The sequence below is a fragment of the Rhinoderma darwinii genome, chromosome 3 (genome assembly GCF_050947455.1).
Source record: "Rhinoderma darwinii isolate aRhiDar2 chromosome 3, aRhiDar2.hap1, whole genome shotgun sequence".
NCBI lineage: Eukaryota > Metazoa > Chordata > Amphibia > Anura > Rhinodermatidae > Rhinoderma > Rhinoderma darwinii.
This window is the reverse complement of record NC_134689.1, coordinates 236948625-236968202: the sequence shown is the minus strand read 5'-3', so window position 1 is coordinate 236968202 and position 19578 is coordinate 236948625. Positions and strand designations below refer to the sequence as shown.

The 19578-nt window shown below is 43.4% G+C and overlaps 1 protein-coding gene across 1 annotated transcript in view; it reads left to right on the top strand.

Annotated features, from left to right (window-relative positions):
• Positions 1 to 1348: 1348 nt before the first annotated feature.
• The window catches only part of KCP (kielin cysteine rich BMP regulator), a 185790-nt gene continuing 167560 nt past the window's right edge, over positions 1349 to 19578 (top strand). Inside the window, exons 1-3 of the mRNA XM_075859420.1 lie at positions 1349 to 1434; positions 10700 to 10796; positions 11120 to 11174. Coding sequence (XP_075715535.1) covers positions 1349 to 1434; positions 10700 to 10796; positions 11120 to 11174 — 238 coding nt within the window. The remainder of the gene's footprint in view (positions 1435 to 10699; positions 10797 to 11119; positions 11175 to 19578) is intronic.

Here is a 19578-nt window from a genome sequence, read left to right as displayed (position 1 = left end):
CGGAAGTCCACTTTTTCAACATTTCTGCACCTATAAACGAAGAGCAAATTCTTATGGTACCACACGCTATGCCCCCAAATATAATAGTATCATACACTGTGCCCCTGAATAAAATTATATCAAACACTGTAAAGTAATGCACCACACACAGTGCCCCCTGTAGATAGTGCCCCTCATAGAACCCTCTGTAGATAGGCCCCCCTGTGGCGTTCCCTGTAGATAGAGCCCCCTGTGGCGTTCCCTGTAAATAGAGCCCCCTGTGGTGTTTCCTGTAGATAGAGAGCCCCTGTGGCATTAACTGTAGATATAGCACCCTGTGCCCCTGTGGCGGTCCCTGTAGATAAGGCCCCATGTGGCATTCCCTGTGAATAGGGCCCACTGTATCGTTTCCTGTAGATAGAGCCCCTTGTGGCGTTCCCTGTAGATAGAACCCCTTGTGGCGTTCCCTGTAGATAGAACCCCTTGTGGCATACCCTGTAGATAGAACCTCTTGTGGCGTACCCTGTAGATAGAACCCCTTGTGGCGTACCCTGTAGATAGAACCCCTTGTGGCGTACCCTGTAGATAGAGCCCCCTGTGGCGGTCCCTGTAGATAGAGCCCCCTGTGTAGTTTCCTGTAGATAGGGCCCCCTGTGTAGTTTCCTGTAGATAGGGCCCCTTGTGGCGTTCCCTGTAGATAGAGCCCCCTGTGGCTTTCCCTGTAGATAGAGCCCCCTGTGCCAGTCCCTGTAGATAGAGCCCCCTGTGCCAGTCCCTGTAGATAGGGCCCCATGTGGAGTTCCCTGTAGATAGGGCCCCCTGAGGAGTTACCTGTAGATAAGGGCCCCTATATAGTCCCATGTAGTTAGTTCCCTATATAGTCTTCTGTAGTTCTCGTTCCCTGTATATTCCCCTATGTAGTGCCCTATAGTGCCCACAGTAGAAGGAAAAACCAATTTTCTTACCTGTCCCGTTGCCGCACCATCCTCCAGCGACGTCCGTCCTCTTCCATCGGAACGATGCAGCGGCGCGATGATGTCATTGTCATCGCGCCGACTGCATCCTCACTAAAGCGCCGAATGGCGAGGCATCATGTGCCTCACCAGGGCAGCACTAGTCAACTCAATTGTATCCGCGTCCTGAAGATGTGGATACAATTGAGTGCAGGGGACCGGTTCCGGCCTCCTGCTTCACCCGATTCTGCGAACCGGCTGTCATTTTAACAACCAGTTCGGGAGAACCGGGGCGAACCGGCCGGATCCACCCCTGCCTGTTATGGTCCTGCTCATTGTCGGGATGGAGAGGGAGGCGAGAAGGTTGTTTGCTATGCACTGCTGCGCTGAGAAAGCTTAGGGAAAGTCCTGCCATGATGGTCTCACTACCTCTTCTACCGGATTCCTCTGGAGTCTCCCTGCACAGCAAGAGAAAGATCCATATAGGCAGCCTGCACAAAAGGTAAGTGTAATGTGTATGTGTTGTGTGTTATGTATGTATGTGTATTTGTAGTGTGTAATGTATGTATGTACTCAGGGCCGTCATTAGGTGTGTGCGACCTGTGCCATTGCGCAGGTTGCATCACTCCAGCAGCTGGAAGGGGGCGCTGCGCTGGCTTCCTTCCCCTGCTTGTGTTTCAGAAGCGACGCCACTGAGAGAAGAAGCGCCCGGGCGGAAAGGCAGCTGCTGAATTGCTGGGCCAGGGTGCTTCTTCTCTCAGTGGTGTCGCTACCACTGTAGCAGCCATAGCAGCGACACCAAGCATTGTCGCTGCTACAGCAGTAGTGACGCCAGATTCAATAGACGCAGATACTATTGAACACTATAGCAGAGGTATCTCTCTGCTCTGCTATCTACTGGGCCAGTGTTTCCCAAACGCGGTGCTGTGAGGAACCACAGGGGTGCCGCGACACTCCTGTGAACCACTGCCACGGCTGTCCTTTCTCTCTTCCTCCTCATTGCGCTTAAAGTCTGCGTCCTTGAAAGGGTTATAATATATTATATTATGAAATATTATTATTATACTGTATGGGGGCACTAAAGAGGCATTATACTGTGTGTGGGGCACTAAAGGGTCATTATACCGTGTGGGGGCACTATACAGGGCATTTTACTGTGGGGAGGCATTATACTTTTTTATGGGCCATTTTTTTATGATGGAAGTGGGACGCCGAAAGATAATTTAACACGGGCCGCCATCTTTCCTAAGGCCAGCCCTGTATGTACTATATGTCTAGTGTGTAATGTATGTATGTACTGTATGATTAATGTGTATGTGTAGTGTGGTATGTACTGTATGTGTAATGTATATATGTGTCACATTGGGTTCGTGGACCCACTGGGCCGTACCGCCTTGGCGGTATGGCAGCTGGCCAACAGGGTGCAGGTCACAGTTCGTATAAGGTACCTGTTGCAGCTCGGACAGTAGCAAGGCAGGCTCGGCTGGGACTAGGCAGCGGGTAGACGTCAGGCGTGGAGTAGCAGGACAGGCGTATATGCAGCACAGCACAACTACAGCACAGCATGGCACTAGAACAGGATAGCATGGGATACAGGATACGGGATACAGGAACAGGGAACACTGGAACTGGAAAACACTAGGAGACGATTTGCTTAGACAAACTAGGATATGACAAACAATGCTCAGGCATCAAAGCAAGGGGCTGGGCCCCTCTTATAGTCTTATAGCACTCATGGGCTGATAAAAACATTAACGTCCGGTGCATGCTCTGCCCCTTTAAGAGTGGGCACAAGCGTGCGCGCTCACCCTACGGGACCCGGCCGAGGTGAGTGGAGGTGAGCGCTGGCGTCTCCTGGGGAGGGTGAACCTGAGAGTGAACCTGACAGACCGCAGCCACGGACATGACAATATGTAGTGTGTAATGTTGGTTTGTACAGTGTGTATTTACTGTATGTGTAATGTGTATCAGTGTACTTTCGCTGTACAAATGACCCGACTTCTGCCGGAACTTCCAGGTAGGGGTATCCCAGCATCCCTGATCGGTAAGTGCAATGTTAATACAGCAGTTAGCACTCTTTGAAACAGAACGTCAGATCTTGTGATCTTGCGCTCTGAGTTTGGATGATGCCATGAGGGATGCCGGGATACCCCTACCTGGAAGTTCAGAGCCGACGCCTGCAGAGAGTTAGCTCATTTGCATAGTGAAAGTACACTTAGGGTATGTGCACACACACTAATTACGTCCGTAATTGACGGACGTATTTCGGCCGCAAGTACTGGACCGAACACAGTGCAGGGAGAAAACATGATTACAGTACGGGACAGTTGTCCTGCAGCGAGGCAGGGACTCCTAGCATCGTACATAAGTATGATGCTAGGAGCCCGGCTCCCTGCACTGTGTTCGGTCCGGTACTTGCGGCCGAAATACGTCCGTCAATTACGGGCGTAATTAGTGTGTGTGCACATACCCTTATATTGGAGGTATGTTTGCATTCTTTTTCATAGCATATATTTAGAAAATTAGGAATTTCTTAAGAGGCTAATAAGTTATCAAATAAAACAGATCCCCGATCTGTCGAGCTGGATCCCGCCAGGCAGCTACATCACAGATCTGCCAGCTTACTATGGGCTGCTAATGTGTGAAGTCCCCAACTCTAAAGCTCTGCGGAATAGGTTAGTGCTATATAAAGATTATTATAATTATTATGTAGCTGCCCAGCGGTCCTGCTCTACCTTTTGTCAAGGGAACTTATTGATCTGTGGACCTTTGGGCTACTGCATCACAGGTCAGCAGCCAAGGAAGATTAAATCTGTCTGCACCATGACGTCACTGATCTAGCCACCTGTCCTTGTCCGCGGTGTGATCAAAGGGGACTCCCCTCTTCGATCTCGTCACCTGAAAGCCAGTGACGCGATAGGAGACTGGGACAATTCTCTGCAGTCAGCCCTCAGGTAATAGAAAAGACCGCTGCTCAGTAAGCCTGCTGTTAGGTCACATTATGTGCTGCAGCAGCTATGTCAGCTATGTCAGTGACAGAGTGTAATGTATTGGCATAGAAAAGTATGTAAGTAAAAAATAAAGTTGTAAATAAAGTTATCTCTTCATGGGATTAAAAAAGTAATACAAAAAATATAAAAAGCCTATTCTGCATAAAATATATTTTCTTTCCCATACATTACATAATTAGAAAAAAAAAACTATACCTACACGATTCTAATAGCCTGAAGAATTAGGGTATGTGCACACACACTAATTACGTCCGTAATTGACGGACGTATTTCGGCCGCAAGTACCGGACCGAACACAGTGCAGGGAGCCGGGCTCCTAGCATCATACTTATGTACGATGCTAGGAGTCCCTGCCTCGCTGCAGGACAACTGTCTCGTACTGAAAACATGATTACAGTACGGGACAGTAGTTTCACGGAGAGGCAGGGACTCCTAGCATCGTACATAAGTATGATGCTAGGAGCCCGGCTCCCTGCACTGTGTTTGGTCCGGTACTTGCGGCCGAAATACGTCCGTCGATTACGGACGTAATTAGTGCGTGTGCACATACCCTTAATGTTATAAGTTATTTAGTGTAAAACGAGACCGGGATAAAAAAAACATTGTTGAAAATCGATTTTTCCTATATTCATGTCGCAAAAATATATTATACAACTTAAAGTAAATTTTAAATTTGACACGATCATATCCCTAAATAACCTGTTAAATTAATTTATCTAGCGATACCCATTACACTTTACAGTCATAGTGATAAAGATTTTCACTAGAGAGGAATGTCTAACACATTTCTGATGGATGGAAAAGATTTTCGTCAGTCAGAAAAAACATTTTCATCCATTGACGGTGGCCATAAACGATTGTGTCCTACTAATCCCACTACCAAAATCAGTAATATTTAAGCCATTAGATTTGGTTCAGGGATTTGCGATTAATTATTAGGACTAGACTATGTTCTCACAATTTTTTCTAGAATTGCGTTAAAAAAAGTTCTTTGACTGCAACGTGTAAATAGAGCCTTAGAGTTTGTATAGGGGAATGGAAAATGATATATCTATATAATCCAATTTAATTTGCATGCAAAAATTGGTTGGCGCATTCCTGAGGTTTTCGCTCTTTTAACAAACGCACCTGTATACATAGACATATGTGGTACATCTTAAAGTTCTTTGCAGAGGAAATTTTGTTTGCATTAAGGGTCCAATCAAGTACGCATTTTGGTAACAAATTCAAATTTTTATGCAATTTATGCTTACAATAACTATTTGATGCAAAGTTGTGTGAAGGTGCTTGTGCGCTACAGTCAGGGGCTCCTACAGGACAGGAATTCCTGGCTAGAGTGTTGGAAACTACACTCATAGAAGGAGTCCCAATGGATTTAGCTACAGGGGGGGCTGGGTAACATCTAACAATGTCGGGAGGGCGCACCAACAGAGCTGTGTGCCATGTGCAGTATATATTTTTAACACATTTATGGATGATGACCAAATATTGCTGTCACAAGGCCTGTGTATAGAGAGAGACTGTCACAGGGCATGCAGAGGGTTGTGTGAACCCATTTTGTTACCGAGAGATTTGACATAGGGCTAAATTAGGGAGCAGAGTCTAAGGGGACCTCATATATTCACCTTTTAACACCTATGCAGGGATTTAGACTTTACTGCTCGGGAACCCGAGGTTGCTACCCCCAGAGAAGTCTCCCTCAAAAGACTTTATGCAGGGTCAGGTACAGAAATATCAGGGCAAGCGGCAAACGGGCACTTATGGTTGGTCAAGCAAAAGGTCAGGGCAGGGGGCAGAGATTCGTCAAGGGTCGCTAAGAGAAGGACAAGGCAGGTGGCAGGCAAGGATTGTCAAAGTTCAGAGTTAAACACAGGAATTCCAAACAAATGATCAGCAGGATATCACCAATAAGCTAGGCATAACCAAATTGCTCAGGGAATGATGAAATAAGGAAGCGATACCTTTATACCCTGGAAAAGCTAGGTGGATAATTAGGCACGCCATGGCACTTTAAGAGTAGGAGGGTCAGCGTGAGCGCACTAAGAAGAGCAGGAGGAGAGCGGCGTCAATGGAGAGTGTAGCTAGTCTAGAATGATGGAGAAATGCGGTGATGGCCAGTAGCCAGAGGAGGACGTGGAGAGGTAAGTATAGGGTCTCTATGTGCATGTAGACATAGGCATAAATAGTACGTATGTACTCTGCACATATTGGACTTCAATATTTAGGATATGTGGTACATCTAATGTTCTGCTTGAGCAAACTTTCTATCCAAAATGTTACATTTTGATTAATTTTTCTAGGAAAACGTACAATTTGACACAAAATTGCTTCATGGTGCGTGTGTGTATCAAGTGCTGAGTGGCCTTTTGACTATGTGCCAGGTGTCTACTTTCAGAAAATACAGATATGGGGTTTTAGTATGTATTTTTAATTTTGTAGGATATTTTTTTTATTTAGTAAATGTAAAGAGTGTGAAAATTGTTCTGGCTGCCAGAGGTGCAGCGTTTCCAAAAACCCAGGCAGCAAAAGGGTTAAAGGTGAAGGGTAGGAAGTATTTAAAAAAGAAACTATATTAGAAAGGTAAATTAGAAGATTACCTATTGTTTTTCAGGGAACGTGAGGCTCTAACCCCTATTATAACGATTTGCAGGTATGTGGACCCACTGGGTCACTCCGCCATAACAGAGCAGCTTTTGATCACAGAGTCTGTGAGAGTCAGTAATGCAAAAGTACCTGGAAGGTCAGAAGTTGGTAAATGCCAGACAGTCATGGGGAAGCAGGCCTGTGCAGGATGATGACGTGAGGCTAGGGCTCTGGACTGGAGTAATGCAGTCGTCTCGGACACTGGACTTGGCTGGGACACCGGACTGGAGTAGTGCAGTCGTCTCGGACACTGGACTTGGCTAGGACACTGGACTGGAGTAGTGCAGTCATCTCGGACACTCGGTTTGGCACGGGCACCGGACACAGATGGTGAAATCGTATCTGACACACAGTTTGGCACTGGCACCGGACACTGATGGTGAAGTTGTCTCTGACACTCGATTCAGGCACAGGAACTAAACACAGATACTGGATATGGGACACAGGATATGGGATACGGGTTACAGCTAAGGAACCATTTGCAAGACAAACGTAGGGAATGCACAACATTGCTCCGGCAAGGTTTAAGTGGGCAGATTCCTTATTAAAGTGCCAGGTGAGCTGGGATTGGACAGGGACAATTTTACTGTTGCGCACACTGGTCCTTTAAAACCGAGAACGAGCGTGAGCGCACCCTGGGGGAAGCATCGGGGAGATGTGGCAGTGTGTGCCAGTGTCTCTGGGGAAGGAGATGTCGGCAAGTCTTGGGAGCCCTGCGGTCGTGGTTGCTGGTAAGTGGGGGATGCCGGCGGTCAGTGACCCCGGGCATTACAGCTATAAAGATATATTTCCGAAATGAAGGCCTATTTAGATTCATGGGGTGTGTTTATTATATAGAGTAACAGATAAGGTGGGCGACTGCCCTCAGAATAGTAGCAAGATGAGACACACTCGGTGTACACCACCAATTTAAATGTATCAAATATTATTGGAAAAAGGGTAAAGGGGGAAGAAAGATGTATGGCTCCAAAGAGTATCACGAAAAATAAAAAATCCTTATTATGAATTAATTTGTGCTATTAAACTATCCAATGTCAGTGTATAGCATAGGTGCAGATGTCCCCTAACTCTGCACTTAGGACAATTGAGTCTAAGGCCTCATTTACACGAGCGTATTATACGCGCGTGCGACGCGCGTGCTTTTCACGCGTGTCGTACGCACCTATAATAGTCTATGGGGCTGTTTAGACGATGCGTGAATTTTGCGCTGCGTGAGTGCGTTGCGTAAAACTCACGACATGTTCTATATTCTTGCGTTTTTCACGCAACACGCACCCATTGACTTCAATGGGTGCGTGAAAACAACGCATGCCACACGGACGGTCCTGCGTTGCTTGCGCGAAAATCACGCAAGAGCTGTCAAAAGGATGAATGTAAACAGAAAAGCACCACGTGCTTTTCTGGTTACAAACATCCAAACGGAGTGTCAAATTAGAGAAGAGCGCACCGAACTTCACCGGGTTCGGCCGAACTCGTTTTGACCGAACCCGGCAAAAAATGTTCGGGTACGCGACGTCAGGAGACAGTCACTGCCCACGGTGCTCAAAGACTTAAACTGTTTCAGCACCATGGACAGTGACTTTCGATCACAATATACATATACGTGTAAAAAAAAACAGAAGTTCGGACTTACCGATAAGTCCCGGCTCCTTCCTCCAGTCCGACATCCCGGGATGACAATTAAGGCCAAGTGACAGCTGCAGCCAATCACAGGCCAAGCACAGGCTGCAGCCAATCACAGGCTGCAGCGGTCTCATGGCCTGCCGCGTCATCCTGGGAGGTGGGGCCGGATGACAAGAGAGGGACGCGTCACCAAGGCAACGGCCGGGAGACCGGACTGGAGGAAGCAGGCAGTTCATGGTAAGTTTGAACGTCTTTTTTTATTCACAGGTTGGTGTATATTGTGATCGGAACTCACTGTCGAGGGTGCTGAAAGAGTTCCTGCCGATCAGTTAGCTCTTTCAGCACCTTGGACAGTGACGGGCGTTGACTAGCCTCATCTCTATGATGGCGGCTGCGCGAAAATCACGCAGCCGCGCATCATACACGGATGACACACGGAGCTGTCAATTGCCTTTTGCGCACGCAAAACGCAGCGTTTTTTTGCGCGCGCAAAATGCACACGCTCGTGTAAATGAGGCCTAAGTTTGAAAAGATGCTCTGCAATAATTGAGTTGAACAATAACACGGGAGTGTGAGTGCCGAGGTGTGTGAGTCACCTACCCTCAGCACTCATACCCCAAGGCTGACGTTGTGTAAATGAAGAAATGACCTAAAGGTGTGGAAACTCCGGATAGTAACATATTGATGATGAAATTATTTTTTTTGTTAAAGTTGGATATAATGTATATATTTTTATAACTAGTAAAAATTCCTTGGGACTACCAGTGTATACCTTCAACTGAAACACTCTGTTGTGGAGTGTATTGAGAGAATAAACCATGCGATGACATAGTATTGGAGATTTACACTTTATGTACTTGTGTGTCAAACACACCTAGGGGTCATTAATGTGTATATACTGCCTTTCATTGAAAAGACAGTTGTACAACTGGTGCTTAAAATAAAGCCAAGTCTCTCCACCGGGCTTTAAATTTGGAGCCCAGCAGTGGGGAGGCCCCGCTGTTGAAGCGGTGAGATGTATAGCCAGCAACAATGCCGTCTGTATCACGATGAACACAGAGGGCGACAGATGGGAGATCTCGCGGTAAGTATTGCTCTGGACGCCGCTGTAAAAGAGGTGAGATATATAGCCAGCAACAGTGCCGTCTGTATCACGATAAACATAGAGGGCAACAGATTGAAGAACTTGCGGTAAGTGTTGCTCTGGACGGTTGTCAGAGCGACCACTTGTGCTCAACCGTCAATCCACAAGTCCCACTCAGGGTAAGTGTGGAGAACGGTGAGCGCATGCGCCTGTGAACCCAATTGATTCACATAGGCGGCTGCGAGCCTTACTGTCTGTGTCTAATTTTAGACACAGTGTAATGTCAGTATTAGACAATGTGATGGTTAGTTATTGCAGAGGATGATAGGACTGTCATTGGATCAACTAAAAAGTGTCTAAACACCTGACGCGCCTTTTGCCGGCATTTTTCATCATCAATATGTTACTATCCGGAGTTTCCACAACTTTAGGTCATTTCTTTATTTACACAACGTCAGCCTTGGGGTATGAGTGCTGAGGGTAGGTGACTCACACACCTCGGCACTCACACTCCTGTGTTATTGTTCAACTCAATTATTGCAGAGCATCTTTGCATACTTGGACTCAATTGTCCTAAGTGCACAGTTAGGGGACATCTGCACCTATGCGTTACAATGACATTGGATATTTTAATAGCACAAATTAGTTTATAATAAAGATTTTTTATTTTTCGTGATACTCTCTTTGGAGCCATACATCTTTTTTTCCCCCTTTACCATTTTTCCAATAATATTTATTACATAGAGTACAATACAACATATATTTTCACTAGCATTATTTGTATTGCTAGTGATTTAGCTCCCGCATGACTTGAAATAATTTTAATTGGATGCAGTAGATATGCACTAGAATTGGATGACAGCATTCCATCCTGGGAATCCCCCTAACCACAAAAGAGTTAATGTCATTATGAATCTATGGAATGTATGACAATGTGGGGGTGAGATACAGATGTGCCCAGCTGTGAACTGAGACTATGAGGAAAATAAACTGAGATCCAAAAAAGATAAAAACATGTGGGTTGTGGGAAAACAATGAAAGAGAGATAAATCACATGAGGAAGAGTGAGATAAGACAAATATAACTGTTAGATAATAACAATGATATCTAGCAACTAATAAACGTAGAGCTAAAGTAAAATAAATAGGACTTTTTTTTAACAGGTATGCAAAGAGACTTAAGATCCTCTTGCAAAATATAACTGAAACAGGATTCATGGAAACATCTGGACATCAATCATATGTAAAGCTGTAAATTTAGGGCATCAGTGGCATACCTCCAATAGATGCTACAGGGCGTGTGTGTCAAGAGATCCTGGGGCTGAACACCTCCGCCTCCTCACCCATCCCATAAATTGCATGTAATGTGCCGCCTGGCATCACTTTCAATTTTATCTGCATCCTCAGGAGTCCTAGTCGTAGCAAGGAGAAGTCTACATGGCGGTTTGGGTTGGATGGAGAGAAAAGAGGAAGTAAATTAGTCCAATTAGAGAAGATGTCACCTGTGAGTCACTAGATGTCATTATACCTTATTCATTGAAGGGTATTCACAGTGGAATAGGCTTCCATGGAGAAGGCTGTAATACTACAAATGCCATTACAAGTGCGTCAGCGTTTAACAGTATTAAGCAGTGAAATAAATGAAGAGGAAACAGCGCTCACGCGAGCTCCGTGGCCCTTCAAAACAGCTGATCTGCAGGCGTGCCAAAAGTTGGATCCCCCTCCGATCTGATATTGGTGGCCTATCCTGAAGATAGGCCATCAATTTTAGCTCTCCGGAAATCCCTTTGACTTTTATGCTATTTAAAGATATTTTTACGTTTGTAGAGTAGAAATAAACCTCCTGTGCTACTGCACTTTGTCATCAGTGGCACCAGTGCAAGTAAGATTGTTGTAGGGCCACTCCCTATTCTATCCTATACCCAGGGAAGACAAGGGTGGTAGGAAAGACTAATGGCTATCCCAAAGGTCAAGCTGTGGGAGTCTTAGCTTATTGGGATATGTGCAGTCATTAACAACTGGGTTTACGTTGGCAGGGCTGACCCCAGGTATACTGTAGGTATAGGTAGGCTCTTAGGCGACAGACACAGTGGGCACCCTGTTATACCCACTCTTGGCTTGACAAGTGTAGAACATATTTATCAGATATGGGCCTCCCAAGCCTATATGGACCTTGAATTCTCTCAGGTGTACCTTGTGCTGACACCAGCCTGTGAGAAAACACCAGCTATAGGGGTGAGTTGTTGCAAATAGCTGTATTTCTTCTGTTGTTGTGAATTATAAGTTTTTAAACATGGCTTTGACTACTTTTTTTTTAATCAACTAATGTGCCTCTATACAAGAGATGACAAGTACACATGTCAGTGTCAATCCTTCTCTATCTAAGCTGTGAACGAGTAAGCATACTTTATACCTGGTGTAAAAGAATGACTTCAAAGCTATACAGTAACACTTTGTCATAACAAATACAGATGTATGATAACAGTATATTTTCTATAGATATGATTATTATTTGCCTTTTTGAAATAAAAAAAAATGTTACCCAGTAAGAAAAACATTCTTATACAGCTGTGAAATAAGATCACCTTATAGGGGGTTTTACACTGGGCGATTATGGGGCAGACTAGCGTTCATAGAAGTGCAGCGAGCAGCAGATGAATGAGCAAACGCTCGTTCATCTGCTGATCTTATAGTTTTAAAAAAGTAAAATATTATCGTTTTAAAAAAATAAAATATTATAGTTGTCGGGAGCACATCTCCCTGTGTAAACAGGGAGATGCGCTGCCAACATGATAATAATGTATGGGGATGAGCGATTGGAGTAACGAGCGCTCATCCCCATCCATAGCTCCTTGTGACTGGAGCACACGAGCGCCGATTAATGAGACATCATAAATTGGCCAGTGTAACTTAAGGCTCTGTTCACTTCTGCATCGGAGGTTCAGTTAAGGGCCTCCTTCGCAGCTTCCATAGTTTTTGCTGGAAACAAATGCACAGCATTTGGCAAAATGAGTGAGAACTTGATGGAAACCTGATGGAACCCATTAAAGTCAAAGGTTTCTGTCGGCCACTGTTGATTTGAGTCATGCAACGAATCCAGTACTTTCCCGTATTCTTATTGTTGTGATCTTTTGCAGGAACCCCGAACGCTGATGTGAACACGGCCTTTCCACATGTTTGAAGTTAAACAGTGTCTGATATAATCATATTAGAATTTAGTATTTGACGTTGATCACATCTTTTAAACAGCCTAAAAATTGTTTGTCAACAGCACTTCCTCCCCATGTATACTAAGGACGAAAGATCGTATTAATGATCATTCGTACCTATACAGTTTGCATACTCACAATGATTGCTGCATGTAAATGGAACTTAAACGGTCATTATGTACCATGAATAGAGATGCATATATTTTATACACTTACATCTGTAGTCTGCAATCTGTAAGGGCTAGCCTATTGCACACGACCATGTGTGCTGCCTGAGTCCCGTCCGTTATCCATGGAAAAATAGGACATGTTCTATCTTTCCACGAATCGGAGAGTCGGGTCCGTGGAAACGGACCCGATTCACCCACTGAAGTGAATTGGTCCGTGAAAACTATGGGGTGACATGGATGCTGTGAAGAACGGCCTTGTCGGTCTTGTGGAAAATGGCTATATCTTCAACTACTACAGGTCCCAGCATGCCAAGCGTGCTGCAGACTATCATAACATACTGGGACTTATAGTTTTACAACTACTGCAGACTTTTGATGTACTGTATACTAAGCAGCACATACCTAATGCATGTACTCATCTTCTCAAGAAGTCTTTCTACTTCAGAGCAATGTTGTGTGTGTTATAATTATGGTCTACTAGTAACATTATCATTATTTATAACTATGAAACATACGTCCATGTTTCTGCAGCTGTAAAGATTTCCATGACCAAGGACTGTTTAAATATTATCCCACACATTGTCTGTGGGTAGCAGAAATGTAGCATGACTAACATACATTCAGACCGAGGTGAATTACAACTTCATTTTCTGTTTACACTTCTATTAACCCTTCTTCTACTGAGGACTATTCCTATTATATACTCCATTCAGATCATATTTTACTAATTATAGTGTTTGGCCACTTTATAGGAAGATTTGCTAAAAACAAACAAACATAAACTGTGAATTAATAACACATACAACTGGACCTTCATTTTTATGATGCCAGCTATGTAACCCCGTACTGCCCCTAAAAGTGCTGTGTAAACACTGGTGACTGGCAGTCTCTGCCTCCATACGATGGAATATGGCGACGTCCACGTGATATAATAATATAATATGTTGCAGAATCTCGTACTGTATATTTTCCCAAAAGTCCTGGGGATTGACTGTACTAGTTAGACCATATCTTTTGGTCTCATTTGGAGATGATCCAAAAGTGTTACTGTGTCTAAAGAGACTAAGGGCACATTCAGAAATAGCGGACATTTTCCAATGCAGACCTTGCTACAAATTCACGGCAAATACGCAACGAATCTGCATCAAAATTAGCATATTTGAGGCTTTGTCCAGACGTGACAGATTTTGCAGCGGACCTGCTGTAGAGTCCAGCTTTTGCATTGCAAAAGCTGAAATCTTCGGTGAAAATCCACTGCTACTCCGCAACAGACTGTACTTGCTGCGAATGTACATTTTGCACTGCAAGCTATTTTTGCGCAGTTGTTTTCCACAACATCTCCACTAACTTAACTAAAAAGCAATATAAGCAAAAGGAAAAAATGTCTGCTGCATATCTCAATTACCCACCAAATCCGCCATGTCTGAACCTGCCCTAATAGACACAGGGACATCAACAAATAAAAATTTTAAACAATTAAGCAACTATGCTACAATAAGTGGGCTCTGAATAATAGTGTAAATACCATCTAGTAGCCTGAGTGAAATAAACTTGAGTTGTCTAGTTAGTTATATTTATAATAGCACATACAAATGCGAAAAATTAAACAAGAGTGGATATAATATGGAAAGCTAAAGGAGAAAAAAACACAAAGCACGGCGCCACATGGTACAGATTACCCAAGGAGGGATAACGAAATAGATGAGAACAGCAATGTGTTCACCTTGGAAGGTTGTGCAGACACAGACACAACTCTGGGTTACGATATTAAACACAATCCACGTGTGGAAAGCTGCAGCCAGGATCCAAAGCCTGGCAACAAAAATGCCACGGTATTCAGTAAAGGATGGGTGAGAGGTAAAACAATGACCCCAAATTGGCGCTGCTAAACAAATCAATGGTCTGATATAATAATAATAACGGTAATTTAATATAACAATGAAGGCTACGCGTTTCGATGCTGGACAAGCATCTTCATCAGGCCATCAAAGGCCTGATGAAGGCGCTTGTCCAGCGTCAAAATGCACAGCCTTTATTATTATATTATATTAAATGACCATTGTTATTATTATATCAGACTATTGATTTGTTTAGCTGCTCCAATTTGTGGTCATATTTTTACCTCTCGCCCATCCTTTCCTGGATATAATATGGGGCTTTTTAATCCCAATACAGTGCTCATTTAATACCTCCCATACAATTAGACACTAAATTAAACACTAAATGGCAGCAATATAATTGATTAATAATTATATTGGGGTACTAAGTATGTATTTTATAATGGTATTAATTGGAGGAAACTGTGGACCTGCACATTGACTGAGGGATATCAACTTTCTCTTGTGTTGCTTTATACAGAAAACGATTAAACTTGACTATCTGGAGGAAGTAAAATTTGTAATTGTATTTCACTATTTGTGATTGATTAATGCATGAATTTGCACTAATGGCAGCATCGCAGTGTAATATATTGCCAGCTGAGTAAATTTGCTAAAGATCGTGATGAAACGTAGCTTTGGGGACTCTTCAATCACATTTTTTGGAGTAGGAGGTACTAAGCTTGAAAGGTTTGAGAAACACCGTTCTACACCGCATTCCAAATTATTATGCAAATGTTATTTTTTGCTGATTTTCCTAAATAGTCGATGCAAATGACAGTCAGTATAATCTTCAAGCCATCAACCGTTGGATTATAATGCAAATTTTATTGAACAAATCTCCTAATAACAGATTTTTTTTTAGAAGTAAAAAACTCAAAATGCACTGTTTCAAATTATTATGCACAACAGAGATCAAAACATTTTAAAGGTTGTAAAGAGAACTAAAATGGAAATTTGTTGAATTTGCAGCATCAGGAAGTCATATTTACAGAAATCAAAAGCTCTTTCAATAAAAAAACAGGCCAAGTTACATGTTAACATAGGACCCCTTCCTTGATATCACCTTCACAATTCTTGCATCCATTGAATTTGTGAGTATTTGGACAGTTTCTGCTTGAATATCTTTGCAGGATGTCAGAATAGCCTCCCAGAGCTTCTGTTTTGATGTGAACTTCCTCCCACCCTCATAGATATTTTGCTTGAGGATGCTTCAAAGGTTCTCAATAGGGTTTAGGTCAGGGGAACATGGGGGCCACACCATGAGTTTCTCTCCTTTTATGCCCATAGCAGCCAATGACACAGAGGTATTCTTTGCAGCATGAGATGGTGCATTGTCATGCATGAAGATAATTTTGCTACGGAAGGCACGGTTCTTCTTTTTGTACCACGGAAGAAAGTGGTCAGTCATAAACTCTATGTACTTTGCAGAGGTCATTTTCACACCGTCAGGGACCCTAAAGGGGCCTACCAGCTCTCTCCCCATGATTCCAGCCCAAAACATGACTCCGCCACCTCCTTGCTGACGTCGCAGCCTTGTTGGGACATGGTGGCAATTCACGAACCATCCACTACTCCATCCATCTGGACCATCCAGGGTTGCACGGCACTCATCAGTAAACAACACGGTTTTAAAATTAGTCTTCATGTATTTCTGAGCCAACTGCAACCGTTTCTGCTTGTGAGCATTGTTTAGGGGTGGCCGAATAATAGCTTTATGCACACTTGCAAACTTCTGGAGGATCCTACACCTTGAGGTTCGCGGGACTCCAGAGGCACTAGCGGCTTCAAATACCTGTTTGCTGCTTTGCAATGGCATTTTAGCAGCTGCTCTCCTAATCCTATTAATTTGTCTGGCAGAAACCTTCCTCATTATGCCTTTATCTGAACGAACCCGTCTCTGCTCTGAATCAGCCACAAATCTTTTCACAGTACGATGATCACGCTTAAGTTTTCTTGAAATATCCAATGTTTTCATACCTTGTACAAGGTATTGCACTATTTCACACTTTTCGGCAGCAGAGAGATCCTTTTTCTTTCCCATATTTCTTGAAACCTGTGGACTGCTTAATAATGTGGAATGTCCTTCATAAGTAGTTTTCCTTTGATTGGGCACACCTGGCAAACTAATTATCACAGGTGTCTGAGATTGATTACAATGATCCAAAGAGCCATAAGACACAATACCATCCATGAGTTTAATTGAAAAACTAATAATTAAATGTTTATGACACTTAAATCCAATGTGCATAATAATTTGGAACACGGTGTATGCTATGCAGCTACAGTTCAGTAATAGTTGTTTGTGGCCTTATCTGACAGATCCATTTATCCCCTTAACGACGAGCCACGTACAGTACGTCATTGCAATTCAGTACTCAATGCAACAGCATGTAACCGTATGTGGCAGCGATGGCATGGGCTCAGAAGCTGAGCCCACACCATCACCAGTGAGTGTCTGCTATATATTACAGCTGACATCCTGCTGTAACAGCAGGGACCAGAGCTAGCTTAGATCCCTGCCAATTATCCCCTTAGATCCCACGGTCAGAAGCGACCGCGGCATCTAGGTTGTTTGTAGCTCATTGACAACCCCAACGATGAGATCGAAGGTGTGCCGATGGTTGCTATGGCAACTGGAGGCCTAACAATAGCCTCCTGGTCTGTGAAGTACAGAAGCCAGAGGCAGGACCTAATAGGCTGCCTGTCAGTGTGACACTGACAGCTCTAACGCATTGCATACCTAGGTAGTGCAATGTATTAGCAAAGAGATAAGCAGTGCCCCAATGACCCAAACTATGAAACTATGATATTATTTTTCCTGCAGAGTGAACGGCGAAAAAGCAAAACAAAAAGAAATGCCATAATGCTGTTTTCTGGTAATTTCCCCTACCAAAATTTCAGCCAGTCCTACAAACATCAAGCTTTCACACAGCTTTTTTGATGGAAAAACAAAAAAGTTATTGCTCTCAGAATATGGTGACACAAAAAAATAGATGATTAAAAAAAGTGTGATCTTATTGTGCAAACGCTGTAAAACATAAAAAACTATATACATTTGTTATCGCCGTAATGGTAATGGCCGGCAGAATAAAGTTAATATTGTATTTTTAAGACTTTAAGATGCACCCAGGTTTTAGACAATAGAAAAAAGGAAAAAAAACAAACATATTTTACTACTTTTACTAGTTTTACTAGTTGTACAAAGCAAAAACTATTTGTTAAAAAAAATAATTTGTTCTGTTTCAGCACATTCTGAGAGGCATTTTTTGGTACATACGATTTTTTTTATCACTTTTTATTTCATTCCTTTTTGTTTCATTTTTTTACATTGTGCTTGGGGAAAAATGGGAAAAGGGATTTTTTAACTTTTAATATTTTTTTACACTCCTGTAAATGTATCTAACTTTTTTTTTTACACATTTTATTAGTTCCCCTAGGGGACTTGAACAAGCGATCATGAGATCGCTGGTACAATACACTACAATACATGGATGAATTACGGAAACAGTGTTACTCGCTGAGCTATGCTGTTTCTGTAACTCAAATAGTAGTGTATGGCAGTTACAGAAGCAGCGTAGAATGCAAGCTAGGCTGTTTCCGTAACTACTATTCAGTTCTATAGGAGCTCCGAAAACAGCGTAGCTCAGCAAGTTACGCTGTTTCCGTAACTCGACCATGTACGCTGTTTTTGGAGCTGCCGAGTTCCGGAAACAGCGTAGTTCGCGGTGCTACCCTGTTAACGTAACTCCCATTCACTTCTATGGGATTTCCGTAACTCTCCGTAACTTTATGTACGGCGGTTTCCGTAACTCCCGACCACCTAACCAGGAAGTGGCCAGGAGACAGCGGAGCGAGTAAGATAGAACGGGGCCTAGGGGGCCCTGTTCTAGAGATAGGTGCGGGTCCCAGAGGTTGGACCCGCATCTTTCTGACATTTATGACTTATCCTGTGAATAGGTCATAAATGTCCTCCATGGGAAGACCCATATAAATGCCGTGGTCGCTATTGACCACGGCATTTAACGCCATAGCTGTTTCTGCCCATTAGAGCAGCGTGTCAGTTGTAAAACACAGCTGATACCTGCAGTGTATGGAGCGGGCTCAGCGCATGAGCCCGCTCTATACATCATTCCCTCCCCGCTAAATGATGTGTCGGCACATCATGGGTCGGGAAGGGGTTAAGTAAGAAGCGGTAAAGGGGACTGGGTCCCTTGACTGCCGACTATAAGGGTATGTGCACACGTAGTGACCAAAAACGTCTGGAAATACGGAGCTGTTTTCAAGGGAAAACAGCCCCTGATTTTCAGACGTTTTTTGAGCAACTCGCGCTTTTCGCTGCGTTTTTCGCGCCGTTTTCGCAGCGTTTTTTATGTCCGTTTTTGGAGCTGTTTTCATTGGAGTCTATGAGAAAACGGCTCCAAAAACGTCCAAAGAAGTGTCCTGCACTTCTTTTGACGAGGCTGTATTTTTACGCGTCGTCGTTTGACAGCTGTCAAACGACGACGCGTAAATGACAGGTTGTCTGCACAGTACGTTGGCAAACCCATTCTAATGAATGGGCAGATGTTTGCCGACGTATTGTAGCCCTATTTTCAGACGTAAAACTAGGCATAATACGCCTCGTTTACGTCTGAAAATAGGTCGTGTGAACCCAGCCTTAGACGCAGGGACTTTTTAGCAAGATTTATTCTTGCTAAAAACTGCGTCTTATAGTACGAAAAATACGGTATGTCATTTATAGCACATGGTGGTCACTGTAAAAAAAAAAAAAACACAATGCCAGAATTGCTGTTTTTTTTGGTCACCTTGCTTGCTAAAAATTTGAAAGAAAATTATAAAAAAAAGTTACATGAACCCCAAAATGGTTCCAATGAAAACTATAGATTGTCTCGGAAAAAATAAGTCCTCACGAACAGCTCCGGTGGCAAAAAACATAAAAAAGTTATGGATCTCAGAAAATGGTGACACAACATGTGCAGAGTGTTCCAAAAAGCGGATAAGATTGGGCACCATTTATTAGTGCGACA